The 16,801-nt window shown below is 44.9% G+C and overlaps 1 protein-coding gene across 2 annotated transcripts in view; it reads left to right on the top strand.

Annotated features, from left to right (window-relative positions):
- The window catches only part of TTC7A (tetratricopeptide repeat domain 7A), a 405,257-nt gene that overhangs the window by 203,608 nt on the left and 184,848 nt on the right, over nt 1-16,801 (top strand). For both annotated transcript variants that reach the window (XM_040430310.1, XM_040430311.1), the window contains exons 13-14: nt 3,542-3,599; nt 4,973-5,045. In XM_040430310.1, coding sequence (XP_040286244.1) covers nt 3,542-3,599; nt 4,973-5,045 — 131 coding nt within the window. The remainder of the gene's footprint in view (nt 1-3,541; nt 3,600-4,972; nt 5,046-16,801) is intronic.

The raw sequence follows: 16,801 nt of genomic DNA, 5'->3' as shown, positions 1-16,801 counted from the left end.
CTCTCATCCCTATTCCCAAGTGTGTAATTTTGTGTTTTTCCCTTCTTAAAGGGGTTATCAAGGATTGTAATATTGGTAGCCTATGTTCAGGATAGGCCATCAATACCAGATCGGAGGGGTCCGACACCCCACACTTTCTTTGATCAGCTGTTTCAGGGTAGTGCCAGAACTACACAGATCCCATCCACTGCAAAACAGATGATCAGCGGGAGTGTGAAATGTTGATCAGGTATTGTTGACCTATCCTGAGGACAGGACATCAACTGTAAGAACCTGGAGGACCCCTCTCTAAGGTCTAGGAACCAGGCAGTCTAACCAAAGTGAACATATAACAACACCGGTTGTTGAATTTTTCCCATTTTTATTACAGCGACTGTGTTTGTTCTAAAACAGTGGCTGTATGTTGTATTCAATGGAGATGTGTAGTAATTAAACCTCTGGGAGTCGGTGGGTCGATGGAGACAATTATACTATTTTCCACTCCCAGGTTGACTAGGACCACAGCTAAGCAGTTTATGAGGCATAAATATATCTCACTTTTAATTGCCTTTTTATCTTCCCGTTCTCTCTTATAAAGTGTTCTAACATAATAATGTACTATTTATTTCTGGCATGCTGAGGTTTTATTGTGATAATTATCTAATGCATTTAATAAGATCCACTTGCAAACTTATATTATTATTCTTTGGGGCCCTATTGGGCAGAGGATGTGTAAGGACACAGAGTCTAGAGCAGTGTTCTCCAACCTGTTGCTCTCTCCGCTTGCTGGAAGTTTTGCAGCTACAAAACCACAAATCACAGCTCACAGTGGGGTGGGCCCCTGTAATGGAGACCATTTTATGGACGCAACAAGACATTTATCAGACATTCATGACATTTATTTTTCCCACAGATATATTTGATGGGAAAAACCCTGTTGGCCTCCTACAGTCTTCTTCTCTATTGTTCCCGAAGAGGTGCTTGCATCTTTTAAGGGATCTTGTTATGTCACCAATTTTACACAGGCGTATAGAGTTTATTCTTCTGGAGTGTGTACCAGTCCAATTGTTGAACATTGATATGCACCAACATATATTCTATTGGCTACATATGTGTCATGGACTTACCGAGACATATGGACGTCCCGGCGACAGTGAGTGGCAGGAGATCTGTGAGACTGGCAACACGTGGTTTGATCTGACAGGTTTTTTTTGTGGATCAATAAGTGTCTGTGTTGTTTCTGGTAATGGCCACACCCCTTGCCTCCCAGGTGTTGCTTATGTGGTCATTTAACCTTCCTTATTTATAGTTGCTTCTCCCACTATGCTGTGTGGTTTATAGCTTCTGTGCCTGTGAATTGTATGTGGTTGGATCTCGGCTGAGTTCCTGGTACTTCCATAGCCTCTTTGAAGTTAAGTCTTTCCTTTCCCCTTTGTATTTTGTTTGGGTTCTGTGTGTTGCATTTCCCTATTCTTTGTAATAGGCCTGAAATAGACTACTGTTCGTCCTTCCTTTTGGAGGAACAGGTAGTCTCGTCCCTGCCATTAGTACCGGGGTCCTATAGGGCTACATAGGACTCTAGGTAATCCTGCGTATGAACTCGCCTACCTTTGGGGTCTGTTCATACTGGTAGTCAGTCAGGAGTTTAGTTAGGGTTTTCAGTAGGTGTCCATTTTCCTTCCCTACTTCTCAGACCTGATTCCCTGATTTTCCTCCTATGCTCGGTGTGGTGTTTCCCTCCCACACCGAAGCGTGACAGTATGGCATCCTATCGAGCCTATAAAGCAGCATACGACGGTTGCATGTCATGATATTAAAGTGTAACTGTCATTGTTTTTTATTCCTGTAATGAATAGGAGCAGTGATACTGACCATTTTTGTAGTATAATAGAATTTCTAATAGAAATGTACGATTTCAGTAATTAAAGTATATTACAAAATGGTCAGCATCACTGCCCCTATACATTGGAAAAATAAAAAAAAGAATGACAGTTACACTTTAAGAATCCCTTAAAGGGGTTCTCCAGTCCTGTAAAGTAATCATTCAGTACCCCAAAACTGCATATTTGGGGCCTATATACCTGTTTTCCTTCCCCTGTTCTGTGCATCAGTCAGTTGTTAATCAGGCATAGCAAGACTTGTTGACCATTACCGAGCAAAGTGTGCTGGGGTTTGATTAGCAAACCAAGCAGGAACCTGATGAAAAGTTCTTTGTGTAAACATCCAGGCCAGGAACAGGGGAAGGAAAGCACTAACATGAAAAACTGGTATTTGCTAAAGAAATATGCAGTGTTTGGGGTACCAGACCTAGGCAGATGAAAATATCATTATGGGGCCCGAAGAACCTCTTTGAAGACATTATCTGTCCCACTCATTTTTTTAAAGGCCCAAAACAGTGTAAAATATTCATACTAACGTTATAGATTCCTCGCTGCTCCCTTTCCAACTCCTCCTAATCTCCTGCCGGTCTCTACCTTCCGGTCCCTCATGACAAATGTAAGATGACCACTCAGCCAGCAGAAGGGAATCAGGGAGCAATGAAACAGGAGTAGCTGGATCTATAATGTATGACTTATTTTATTATTTTACCCTGTTCTGGGTCTTCTTTTAATAAAAAAATAATAATCAGCCCTTTAAGCTCAGAGTCCAGTATGTGTCATGACCTTACAGTGGACTCCATTGTGGTTGTTAATGGTTTTCTATGAAGAAGAATAGAACTGTCTAAGGACTATTATGTGATTTCATTGTATTTACGAGATCTACAAGAGTCATGTTTCTAATGTGTCTCACAAGCTTCAAGCACATTTTGTGCACCTTAAAATCAGCCGCATAAAGCTTTACATCCCTTAAAGTCTATACTGAGAGGGCACCATGAGAGGGCACCTCCTGCAGTACCTGAAGCACCTCTGTGTTAACACGTGTGGCTTTGTCTGGTTACTTCTATGTAGTCTTCAAGAAAGCACCCAACATCCATAGGTGAAGAATGAATGTAAGTCCGCTTTTTCTCAACCCTTCTGGATGCTGGGTGCCTTTTTGGTTATCGTTCTTGTCTGACTTGGATGTTACCATGCATTGAGGATTACATTTCTGATAATTCAATGTGGTTACACCAAGGTAAGAGAAATTCCCGGTGGCACTATTATTAGCCATAAATACATTGATAAATCTCCTGCTTCATCTATTACAAAGCTGGCTGCCTGCAGTCACCACTAGGGGGAGCTCAGTGCTTAGAGTTATATACAGTTACTGTAATCATATGTTTGCACTGAGCTCCCCCATGAAAATGCAGCGTTTTTACATCAAGAAGAGAAAGAAGGAGTTCAGGGCAGCCCCCATAGTCTCCTGTTCACATGCCGCAATGAAGAATTGTACGTCAGACCCAGGTCTTACATTATATAACTCACAGTGCATAAACCGTGTCCGCATGTTTATACGCCACACTCCTCTAAGATAAATACTTAGCCGGTGAATTAGTGTCTCCATAACTTTTATTGCTTTTCTCAGCCTGCTGAGAATGTATTGTGTTTAGTTGATCTCAGAGAAATATTTCTTTGTGTTGTAGCCACTCAGAAAAGCACTCAGGATGACTGGAGTAAGAAAGCTCTGCAGGCGTTACAAAGGTAACATAATTATCGCATGTCCTTTGATCACACTCATTTTGTGGAGCTGAAAGTAAGCATGGAATTAAGGTCATAATATTGGACTCATTAAATTAAACCACATAATGGGACCTCTCTACAATCGGGGACTTATCTGACTTAACCAAGCACTTGAAATGAAAGTTCTCTCGCTGACATAAAACCAGACCAGACACAAAATTTACTAAATACATTTCTTTATTTCGGGGAAGATAAATCTCGACTTAATAGGCACTATTTTTCACAGTCTGTGCCGTGATAATTTATATTGGGGTAGAGAGAACTACGTCATAACCTATAAATTGAAATATGCTGGTTTTGTCATGTTATAGTCATCTTGTGCATGTCTCCTGTGCTCTCCTATTAGATAGAGAGTGATATACTGAGCTCGGGGATATACAGTTTCTATATGATTTCAGTTAAAAAAAACTGGTTAAATGATGCTGGGACATGGAGAAAGTGTGTGAGTCCTGGTTCTCCACCAAGATACCACTGCCAGATCTCAATCCAGTGGAGGAAAAGATGTCAGCCGCTCCGCATGGGCGGGGCAAGACTTGCAGGCTTTATCTGTAATGTCTTTGTTCAAAAGAGTTAAAAATCAGCATGGTGCAGAAGACTAATAATCTGTAGTGGGTTCAGGTTTCTCACAGCTAGAATAGTGAATGATCTGTCAAAATGTAATTACTGATATGATGTACAAAATTCTACGGGGCAGATGTATCATACACTGGCGGCTTAGTTATAAATTAGGCGCAGCATCTGCCAGTTGGTGTACCTATAGTGATGTCTACGCAAGCCCCTGGCTGTCAGAGAATTCAATATTCTTTCATAGCAGAAAAATGGCGTAAAAGATGATAAATGTGGCGGGGACGCATGCCCTGCCCCCTCCCAATGCTCACTACGCCCCCTTTTTGGAAAAGCGGTAGGAAAACATAAAATTTTTGCATAAGTGGTGTTGGAAAAGTCACAAACATGCAGTTTACTACTCTTTCAAACCAGAATAATTGGCGTATAGTTATGATAAATCTGCCACCATGAGTGTATTAGGCTCTGTTCACACCAGCATCATGTGTTTGCTTTTACAGCATCTATTATGGACCCATTATGATCTGTTTCAATTCATTTTATGAGTCCATTATGATCAGATTACCCCCCCCCCCTTCTTTGACATATAATGGGTCCATCAAGTTTCCACCAGGTTTCAGGATTTCTTTCTGTATATAGAACAGCGCAGCACATAAGTGTGAACAGAGCCCGATTACCCACAACTAACTACAATGAAAGCCTTTAGCGTTATAGCTGAGTTATGGTTACTGTTATGCACTGACTAATTTTAGCTCGTTATGTGGTTACAGGGCGTATGAAATAGATCCAGAGGACCCCCAGATTATCTTGTATCTGTCACTTCAGCTGGCCCTTGTAAGACAGGTGAGTGCCTCTGGTATACATGATAATTGAATGCCAATGTCTTACCTTAACACTTGTAAAATATAAGAAAAAGAACTGGATCGCACATCCTCAATGCTATGCTTGTATCTAACTGCTTCTCAGCGCAATTTGTCGTATACCTACACCTATGCTGCATACTGTACATGAGGCATTAGTATACAATTTGAGGGACCCTATTCTAAATTTTGGCGCAGCACTGTAGTTGACTAGAGAAAGTGTACATGTTCCAATAATGGTCCTAGTACAAGCCCACGTGATAGCTAAACTGATGGGGCATTATTTCAAAGGGGTTCTCCAGTTTTTAGTAAGTGATAGCCTATCCTCAGGACAGGCCATCCCTAGCTGATCGGCGGGGTCGATCAAGATTGTGTCATTCGTGTCAACGACGGCGCTATACCAGAACAGCTGATGGGTGGGAGTGTGGGGTGCCCGACACCCGCTTATCAGCCAGTGAAGGCCTACCTTATGGATGGGTCATAACTTAAAGGGGTTGTCCCACGAAATATATTCTACAGTTTTTAAACCAGCACTTGGATCTGAATACTTTTGTAATTGCATTTATTTAAAAAATTTGTATAGCTACCAAGTTATTAGATAAAATATATCTACATAGTGCCACTTAATTTCTTATTTCTTTGACCTGCTCACTGAGATGGCCGCACATGCTCAGTTTCATCTTTCAACTGCCTCCTGAACTGTGATAGGCAGAGCTGAGACACGCCCCCTGAGCTGCAGCAGACAAGACACTCCCCTTGAGCTGTCAGCTTGATATAAATCTAGCAGAGCTATGAATGTGGAGATCTCTGGATCCACGTGAGGTACAGGGATGGTTCTAGCTTTGCTAGAAAGGTATTGTCATGTACTATATGATGTCTGATTTTCATTTTTCACATTATTCGTGAGATAACCCCTTTAAAGGGCTTCTCTCAGCGGAAATAGCAGTATTAACCTGGCTGACATTATCAATGTGCTAATGTCAGCTGAACCTAACTATCCTCGTCTAGTTTTAATACATGCCCCCGTTACTGCAAAAAATTTTATATATGCAAATTCAGTGGCGTAGCTATAGGGGTCGCAGCAGTCGCGGCCCCCCAGGAGATAAGGAGTAAAGCCCTGGCCTGGGTAGTTTACAACACTTGCGCGCTGCAGGCGGCGCCAGCGGCTAAGTTCACAGAGGGGCGGAGGCAGAGCAGTGTATGCAGGCGCAGGCTCAGCCACAGGAGGGAGTGGTCCCGCTCCCGTGGCAGTACTGGCCGGACGTGGAGGAGAAGATGCGACTCGCGAGTGAGTGAGGTGAGGGTGGTGGCGTGACGAGCAGAGACTTGGAGATCTCTGTGGGTCACGGTCAGCAACCTGTGTATGAGGAGGGGTCTCTCTGTGAATGAGGAGCTGTCTGAATATGAGTTGGGGTCTCTGTGTGTGAGGAGCTGTCTCTGTATGGGGAGCAGCGCGTGGTTACATCTCTTCCCATAGGTTCCGTTCCCTGGATAGCTGACACCTATTTGGCTGGGACTGGACTGTGACTTCATATGTGCTCACCAGTTCAGTGGGAGGCTTTGATGCAACTTGATCCTGCATGTTCTGTCCTTGTTAATGCTGGAAGTTTTGCCCTATTAACACATTGCTGTGCCCCACACACTTTATAAGTGCTGCTCACAGTAAGGCCTCATGCACACGACAGTGTTTTTTCACTGTCAGTGATTTGGCTTCAGTGGTCCGTGTCCGATTTTGCTTCAGTTGTGTTTCCTTGTGTCTTCCTTTTTTTTGTCTGACAGGGGAAAAAAGGAAGGTTAATGAAAAGTGTAATTTTATTGCACCAAGGTCTTGTAGAAAAAAACGAACACGGATGACATACCAGTTGTGCATCAGTTTTTTTGGACGGACCCTTTGACTTGAATGGGTCCGTCCTCCGTTTTCCACTGACAAGAATAGGACAGGTTATATTTTTTTGACGGACTGGAATCACGGACGCGGAGAAAAAACGGAGGACTATCATTTTTTTTTTCACAGCTCCATAGAAATGAATGGGACCTCCGCTAAACTGTGAAAAATGACGGAACGGACGCGGATGCACACAACGGTCGTGTGCATGAGGCCTAAGGCTGACTCAGTAGTGCCCTCCTCACAATTTTGCTTCCTTTAAGCTTACTTTCACACTTGCGACAGGACGGATCCGACAGGCTGTTCACCCTGTCGGATCCGTCCTTCCGCTATTTCGCCGGACCGCCGCTCCTTCCCCATTGACTATAATGGGGACGGGGGCGGAGCTCCGGCGCAGCACGGCAGTGCACGGCGAAAGGTCGCTGGACTAAAAGTACTGCATGTGTCGTGTCAGTTGCTTAAACATTGCTTGTCCTCTAATGACCTAATGCTGATCCTTGAGACTAGGGGGACTGGAAAGAGTGGTCCGATGGGCGATTTGGGACACTTGATGCAGTCCGTATGGAATAAGGTCAAGCTCCTGAGGGGGGTTCTCGGCAATACTGAATACACTCCACTGTGGGACAACCCCGTGCTGCCGGAATTCCTCTCCTTGTCTGAGTTTGGGGCATGGAAAAGAAAGGGTATTCTGAGGTTGAGCCACCTTTTGGAGGAAAGGAAGTTCATGTCATTTACCAGATTTCAGGAGAAGTATGAACTGCCTAGAACTCACTTTTATAAGTACCTTCAGGTGAGACATGCATACAACGCCACATTTAAAGATACGAATGAGGTGGCAGGGAGAGATGCTGCACTGCACCAGATTTTGTCTAGAGGGGCGAGGAGAGGTATGATATCCTGTATATATAAGCTATTGCTTGATAAGTTTCTAGTGTCCCATCCACTGGTGGCTAAAAGTAAATGGGAAAAAGATGTTGGCAAATTAACTGATGACCAATGGTCTGATATACTGGAGGCGATACCTCTCTCTTCCCTGAGTGAAGGACGTAAACTCTCGCAGCTGTTTATTGTCCATAGAGTCTACAAAACTCCGGTTTTTTTGTTCCGTATAGGGTTCAGGCCCACGGATGAATGTCCAAGATGCTCTGTGGTTTCTGCAGATTTGTTGCATATGATGTGGACGTGCGAGAGGTTAGGGAGATACTGGGAGTTGGTACGTCAGACAATACAGGACGTTTACAAGGTACGAGTACCCTCTGATCCTAAAGTGTGTGTGTTGGGATATGTCTCTGAACTGGCCACAGGTCAGGTACATAAAATAGCTATAGGTAGAATGTTATATGTTGCTAGAAAGTTAATCGCTCTGCATTGGATACAGACAGCGCCGCCAATCCTAGGCGAATTCCTAAGCGCGGTTGACACGATGCTGAGTTATGAACGGATGGTATATCAGAAGCGTGGATGCCCAGCGAAATTTGGAAAATTATGGGATTTATGGCTGTCGTTTCGACGTCTGAATGGAAATGTTTAAAATGTGCCTTTGTACTTTGCAGGTTAGGGAGGGAGGGAGGGGGGGGGGTCGGTTGGGTACTTAATTAATACACATAGGCTGATACCCTTTATGTTTTTAGCCTTATGGACAGTATATTTCTATGTCATCCTTGTTTACAATGTGTTAAAATGTGTATTTACACTGTAAAATGTTTAATAAAAAAGATCTGATTCAAAAAAAAAAAAGTACTGCATGTCCGACTTTTTAGTCCGACAGCCTCTCACCGCGAACTGCCGTGCTGCGCCGGAGCTCCGCACCCGTCCCCATTATAGTCAATGGGGACGGAGTGGCGGTCCGGCGGCACGGCAAAATAGCGGAAGGACGGATCCGACAGGGTGAACACCCTGACGAATCCGTCCTGCCGCAAGTGTGAAAGTACCCTTAGTGACCGTCTTGCAATAATGTTGCCCCTTTAATGCCTCTTACAATAGTGTTGGCCCTTCGTGCAGCCTTATAAGGCCAGCTATACAATAGTGTGGCCCCCTTAGTGCCCCCCTTACAGTAGTGTGGACCCCTTAGTGTCCCCCACAATAGTACTGGCCTGTAGTTTTAATAAAATAAAAAAGTAATACTCGCCTATCCCAGTCCCCAAGATGATTGGAGCACACCTTCCCCCTATCCTGTGTTCTCCCCCTGCTCAGCTCAGCAGGAACCATGACGTTACTGCATTGCAGCTGCCCAAGGGCGTAGATATAGGGGGTGCAGAGGTAGCAGTCACTATCGGCCCCAGGATCCTGAGGGGGCCCAAAGACCCTTGTGCTTCATAAGAAGACACCGGCATTATAGAAAGCGCATGCTGGTCAAGTTACACCTCTGGCTAGAGAGAAGGGGTTAGGTCAAGATTTGGCTTGGGTGGTGCCGTTTCAATTTTCTCCTCCCCTGCCACTGGCCACAAAGCACAGAGGGAAGGGGGGCCCAAGCTGAATTCTTGCACCAGGGCCCATGAGCCTTTAGCTACGCCCCTGTGCAAATTAGCGTCTAGGACCAGGGGGGAGTTGCTCCTGCTCCTAGACTTGATTGACAGTGCCAGGCAGTGTTCACGTCCTCCTGCCTGGCCTGAGTGCGAGTGAAATCTCATGCCTGTGCCGTGCCGTTTAGTACTCGGCGCAGGCATAGTGAAGGAAGGACGGCTGCCGACTTTCTTACTGCGCCTGCGCCGAATACGTCACAGACACTTTTTACATTTAGTCTTAGACTACTAATTGCCTCATCTTGACATGTGTATTTTTTCTTTTTATACTAAAACTTAACTTTTATTATCCTTTTGTTATCTTATTCTTATCTAACCTACTGACTTAAAACTATCAACAGGTATTCCCTTAGTGCTGTACCATATTATTTTCTTTGGTCACTATTCTGGTAGCTGCGTGCTCGCCCCAGTTACTGCCTAATATTCATTTGTGCCTACTTTGTATTGCACTCAGTTAGGGTCTCCTGATGCCTAAAATCTTATGCACTGTTCCCCGACATGTTTCGCCATCTACATGGCATCCTCAGGGGATCGGGCAGACTAGGACATGTTCTATTTAAAAAATTATTTTTGCAGAGCCACAGAACGGATGTCCTGATTCAGACAGCACGCGGTGTGCTGTCCGCATCTTTTGCGGCCCTGTTGAAATGAATGTGTCCGAATCCGAGCCGCAAAAAACGTGGATCGGATGCAGACAGAAACTATGGCCGTGTCCGGCCGTGAGTCCTTAGAACAAAAACACCCCTCCTCCCCCCCAAAAAAAGTATAGTGTGACAGCAGCCTAAAGTGTTTCCATTTCAGAAGCTTGAGTGAATAGGACTAGGCTGCAATACCATACACAGCCCATTGGCAAAGGTGGCACCATTTATGAAAAACCAGCAGGCCCTTTTTTCTAATCCTGGATGAGTCTGTGAATCTGTCATCTAGCTTGTTTATTCATTTATTTGCATGTTGCCTGATACAAAGGATTAAGTAATATTGTCAGCCGGTTTGTTTTATGTTTAGTGATACATTTGTAGCTTTTGTGTTTAATTTTGGATCCACTATTCTTTTCTGCACATGTTTTCATGTCTTCTTTATTTTCTCTGCTGTCAACCCCCCAAAAAATAAAATTGAGTACAGTATGTAGGATTCCTGGCTAACAGAAGGGATAATTAATACTTGGATATTTCCGCGTGGAGCAGATTGTATTTACAGTTGAATTATTGTTGTGTTTGTGAGAAGGGCATTGTCTGCATATCACTTAAAATGTATCGAACATTTAATGGAGATCAGTCCAGTATGCGCGGTATATTGCAGTGTGATTAGAATTCTTCCTGTCCATGCAAAGCAAACTACATTTTAAAGGGGCCGCTTAGCCTAGATAGCCCAGTTAAGGCTACTTTCACACTGGCGTTTCTGGGTCCGCTTGTGAGATCCGTTTCAAGGCTCTCACAAGCGGCCCAAAACGGATCAGTTTAGCCCCAATGCATTCTGAATGGATAAGGATCCGTTCAGAATGCATCAGTTTGGCTCCATTCCGCCTCAATTCCGCTCTGAAAGCGGACACCAAAACGCTCTGTCCCTAGAGGGAACCTGGCACCTTGAACATGGTGTCTGATCTGCAGCGACATGTTGTAGAGCAGGAGGAGCTGAGCAGATTGATGTATAGATATGCAGCCAGCCAGTAGCGCAGGGGCAACTCGTGAGGTGCACGGTGGACCGATGAGGGGCCAAATAATAACACACAGTTCATCAGTTTACTCACGGTTAGCAGAAAGCCTCCCTGGGCAGGCAGCACAGTGTTGAGGTGGACAGCACGAAATCCTCCAGGGCACGCTCTGTGGTAGGGAAGCATCAGCCAAGATGGTGGTTGAGGTGCCCTTGATGTTAGGGGTGCTTAGGGTGCTTGTTGCGGCTGAGTCCCTTGATGGTTTTTGTCGTGACGCCAGTACCGTTAATGGTGAACCATAAGTGGTAATAATGAAGTAGGCAGTGGTAAGATGCAAACTTTTACTGATGTTGTCTTTGGTTGCAGCAGTTCAGAATACAGTCTCTTGTTGGTATTAGACTTAATCTGCAAGTCCACTGTTCCTAGGCTTTCTTAGGCTTGATTTAAGCTTAGCCGGATATTTTCTGTATCAGTGTAATTTGGTGAGGTTGCCGGAGGCTATGGTATCCTTCACCTGACTATCCCAAAGGTCCTTGATGCCTGATTTGTGGCTTTTATCCTTCGGATGTTTAAGTCTTTTCTCTTGTCCCTTTCGGGACTAAACTTTCATCAGAGCAGAAGTGCTAGATCTGCACTCTCTCACTCTCAGCAGACTGGCTAATCAAATCCACAACCACTGACCTGACCCCGACCTGTCTCACTAGGCCTGACCTAGGTATATGTAGAACCTAAGTTTTATCCCCATCTTGTGGTGGGATGTATAAATTACCCCTAATCTGCTTGATAACAGGGATTTTGCAGATAAATTAGTACAAAGTCACATAATACAGCATAATACAATTTTTAAGGTAAAAAGTGCTTTTAAGCAGTGCCCACACAGATGTAGTGGGACACTGCACTTATAGATCTATAGGAAAAGCTTCAGTATCTTTCTCTGTTCTAAGATAGAGACTATGGGTAATGGAAGGTGATCTGGGAACCATGCATGTTTACTGTCCCAGAATGTCCAGAAGAAAAGGGAGACTTCCGGGATTCTGTAAGAGTAGACTTTTCGCCTGGATTCATTGGTGGTTCACTGACGGTAGCAGAGACCAGTGTTGACCGCGATTGCCTGTGCAGTAGTCTGAATGGGCGTGCTCATGTACACAGCCACTACTTCCTGCTGCCATCAATGAACCACTGATGGCGTCACAAACTACCCAGGTAAGAGTAGGAGCTTTGTGGCTGAGGGCACTGTGGCTGTCACTGTTAAAGTGGCACCGTGGATTTCACTAGTTTTGAGGGCATTTTAGTGCCACTAGGGTACTGTGGATGCCACTTTTAGGGGGTCACTGAGGCATATATCTGAATTATATTTAAGGAGCTAATATCTGGAACGTTACTCTCTTAAAGGGGTTTTCCAGTTTGCATCAACATCCTTTAAAATAATAATTTCTGAAGGTCGCTGTAATTCTATAATGTATTTCTTTTACCTTAAGGCTCCTATCTGCCGTTCCGGGCTGTAGTCAGTTGCAACTCTTTCTTATTTCCTGTGATGTGATGTCCAGTGATAGGGGAGTGGCTATGTAACTAGCTTGGTGGGAAGAGCTATAAACTAGCTGTGCATTGTTAGTGGTGGTGCTGTGGCAGAGGAAGGAGAAGTGCATCATGGGTTTGGTTGGATACAGCAACAGGAAGTGCTACATACAGGAGTCCAACTGAATAAGAAAAAGCATGGGGAAGATGTACATAAGGTAAGCAACTACATGTGCTTTTAAATACCATAGTAATCTGGGAAAACCCCTTTAAGAAGCAGCACGGTGGCTCAGGGTCCTAGGTTCGAATCCAACCAAGAACAACATCTACATGGAGTTTGTATGTTCTTCCTGTGTTTATGTGGTTTTCCTCGGGGTACTCTGCTTTCCTCCCACACTCTAAAGATATACTGATAGGAACTTAGATGTTGAGCTCCATAGAGACAGCAAGTGATGATAATGTCTCCTGTGAGTGCTGTGACCTTCTCCGTGCTCACCAAGCACAGCGCCGTGCATTGTATAGTGGCTGTGCTTGGTATCGCAGCTCAGCCTTATTCACTTCAATGAGGCTGAGCCGTGCCTAGGCCATGTGACTGATTAAGGTGCCGTCACTGGACTAGGAAAAGCTGTGAGAAGGCTGTGGCGCTCACAGGAGCGCTAGTGCCTTCTCAAACAGCAGATTAGTGGTGGTCCCTCCTATGGGTGGGCGATATGGCATAAAATCTATATTGCGATATAATTTTAAGCATGTGAGATATATATCGTGATATATTCAGTTTTTTTGTTTTTTTTAAACTTTTTATTTAATAACTATTAGCCTCCTTAGGGGCTAGAACCCTTGTCCTATTCACCCTAATAGAGCTCTATTAGGGTGAATAGGACTTCACACTCTCCCTGTGAAGCAGGGAGCCGACTATGGCAACCAGGGCTTCGTTAGCGTCTTGGCTTCCATGGTAACCGATCGGAGCCCCAGGCTTACACTGCTGGGGCTCCGATCAGAAGCTGCCACCCTGGGGCCACTGCCACCAATGATTTAATCGTGTGGAGGGGGGGGGCCCGCAATTAACATAATACTTCGAAGAGGAAGAGTAGAAGGGAGGGGCCGTGGCCACTGCGCCACCAATAAATATATTTAATATGCCCGAATACAAACGTAGCCTGCATGTGCCGGCCATATCCCATACCTGGCCTCTATGACTGCACGCCGTGATCCGCCGCAATGAACCCCTCAGGACCTGAGGGGTAATTGCGACATATCACGGTGTGCAGTAATAGAGGCCGGGTATGGGATATGGCCGGCATATGCAGGCTACGTTTGTATTCAGTCCCTCCCCTCCTCCTCTTCTCTGTTCTCATTGGTGGCGCAGTGGCCACAGTTCCTCCCCTCCTCCTCCTCCTTTGTTCTCATTAGTGGCGCAGTGGCCACAGTCCCTCCCCTCCTCCTCCTCTGTTCTCATTGGTGGCGCAGTGGCCACAGTCCCTCCCCTCCTCCCGCTAGTCTATTCTCATTGGTGGTCAGCAGCAGCCGCACACAGTGGGGAGGGAGGGACTCCCTCCTTCTCCACTGTGCCGGCTCAGGAGAACACGGTGAGTGCCGAGAGTGGTGCATGCCGTGTTCTACTGCGATATGGCGATATAAACGTTGGCCAGATGTATATAGTTTATATCGCATATCGTCTATATCGCCCACCCCTAGTCCCGCCAATCAGATACTGATGACCTATCCAGAGGATAGTTCATCAGCATTAAATGTTGGAAAACTCCTTTAAGCTTCTGGGTCAGTGTCCTCCACCTACCATTTGTCATTTATAACACCAGTGTCTTTTTATGTATCAGTAGGGCCTTTAGGCCTATCAGATTCCAAGACCCAGGTGCAAACTCTGCCTCTGCACCCCCTATGGCAAAGCCTCTATACACATGTATGGGTAACACTGGTTAGTCTCTCCATCTATGGCAGCCATGAGTTGGTTTCAGTAACATTTTGGGCATCCTCCTCAATTCTCATACTGCCACCCCCCCATTAGACTTGGTCAGGTGGACAGTCATATTTTTATGTCCTGTTAAATAAAGTTCCAGATTGTAAACCCTCCAGTTCACATTCATTCTGACATTTAAAATGTCAGGACACAAATTTTTATTTTTTTTTCTTCCCTTGGTTTGATTTATGAAAGAGACGCCAAGAAATTGTATTTGGGGAGGTGAAGTCTTTATGTTTGTTCTTCCAAAGCTGGATATACGAAGTGCGAGTAATCATTAAACTTGATTATGCGGAAGTTTTGTTGTTCTTGGCAAGGAGCAGTGGCAGCAATTCCACAAAATTAGTAATAACCCACGGATCATTAACCCCTGATTTTTATACGGCACGGTTCATTTTTAATGCTGTGTCAGTGCTTTAATGGCACATTGCTTTATCATCTTGCCCTTCACCGCGGTCAGCTGTACAGTGCATGGCGTCAGATAAGTTCCAGGACTAAACCCACTGACTGATGAACACAGTAACTGCACAGAGCCGTCGTGAACCCCAGTAGAGTTGGCAGTCCATCTGATGCAGAATTGCTGCGGAGCTCAGCACTGGCTGGGAATTCAAGCTGGCAAATGAGCCCGGGTCCCGGCGTTTCAGCACACCATCTGGGAAGCAAACTTCCATGTTCCACATATTACCCGGCTTCTTAATGAAATAAGCAGTGACATCTGTCAAAATGTACTTGGCTGTTTGTCCCTGTGGAAATGAAGAATGATATGTAGTGCTAGACAAATTATAGGATTTACATAGGCTGTATGGCAGCAAATGTGATTATTTATTGCTTGTGACATGCCGCTAAAGGGATGACGTAGATAGGAAAAAATATGTGGACAGATAGATTGAGGGGGAGATAGATATGAAATAGATAGGTAGCTAGATAGACAAAAATAAATCTAGAAAAGCAGAGTGCCAGCGGCTACGGAAGCGATCCAACATCCAGGTAAATATAAAAATGAAAAATTCCACGGCACTTCCAAAAATAAATAGTATGTTTATTACACCAGACGCAACGTTTTGGTCCTCTCTATGGAACCTTTTTCAAGCAATAACAATCTAACAATTGTTATTGCTTGAAAAAGGTTCCATAGAGAGGATCAAAATGTCGCGTCTGGTCTAATAAACATACTATTTATTTTTGGAAGTGCCGTGGAATTTTTCATCAGGCTGCCTTGTCACACATCGGGTCCCCGCCACAGCAGGGGCCCGGCTACCCGGGACTGCCGGACCCCTGCAGTGATCGGGCGGGCGCAGCTCCTGCACCGATCAGTCCGCCGTGCATATACGGCAGAATGCGTTCTGGCGCAGCATCCCCACGCCGTACATGCACTGCATTTTGCGTTAAGGGGTTAATCGATCTGCTTTGCACGTAGCTTTCCACAATCACTATTCGCTGTTCCAGGGAGAACACCATCTTTCTGACACAATAGGCCACTTTTATCAAACTGAATAGTAAATCAGTCTTAGTTGCCCATAGCAACCAATCAGAGCTCAGCTTTCAGTTCCTACAGGGCTCTGAAAAAATGAAAGCTGAGCTCTGATTGGTTGCTGTGGACAACTAAGACAGATTTACTATTAGGCAGTTTGATTTGGAGATATTGGAGGTGGGCTACTTTTTCGTGGGCCACCCTGTATTTATGAGAAAGACAGATAGATAGACCTACTTAAGACTTACTGTAAGTGAAGCACCTTTAGCAGCAATTACTGCCTCCAGTCTTCTTGGGTATGATGCTACAAGGTTTACACACCTGGGTTTGGAGATTTTCTGCCATTCTTCTTTGCAGATCATCTCCAGCTCTGTCAAGTTGGATGGCATTGGATTTGTCAGTGGACAGCCATTTTCAAGTCTCTCCAGAGATGTTCGATTGGGTTCTAGTCAGGGCTCTGGCTGGACCACTCATAGACATTCACAGAGTTGACCTTAAGCCACTCATGTGTTGTCAAGGCTGTGTGCTTAGGGTCATTGTCTTGTTGGAAGGTGAACCTTCGGCACAGTCTGAGGTCCAGAGCACTCTGGATCAGGTTTTCATCAAGAATATCTCGGTACTTTGCTTGATTGAGCTTTCTAATATCTTTGTACTTTGCTTGATTCAGCTTCCTCATCCCTGACCAGTCTTCCTGTTCCAGCCACTGGAAAATCCCCCCAC

The sequence above is a fragment of the Bufo bufo genome, chromosome 4 (assembly GCF_905171765.1).
Source record: "Bufo bufo chromosome 4, aBufBuf1.1, whole genome shotgun sequence".
In the NCBI taxonomy this organism is placed as follows: Eukaryota; Metazoa; Chordata; class Amphibia; order Anura; family Bufonidae; genus Bufo; species Bufo bufo.
Note: the sequence above shows the minus strand (reverse complement) of the source record. Positions and strands in the feature narration are given on the sequence as shown.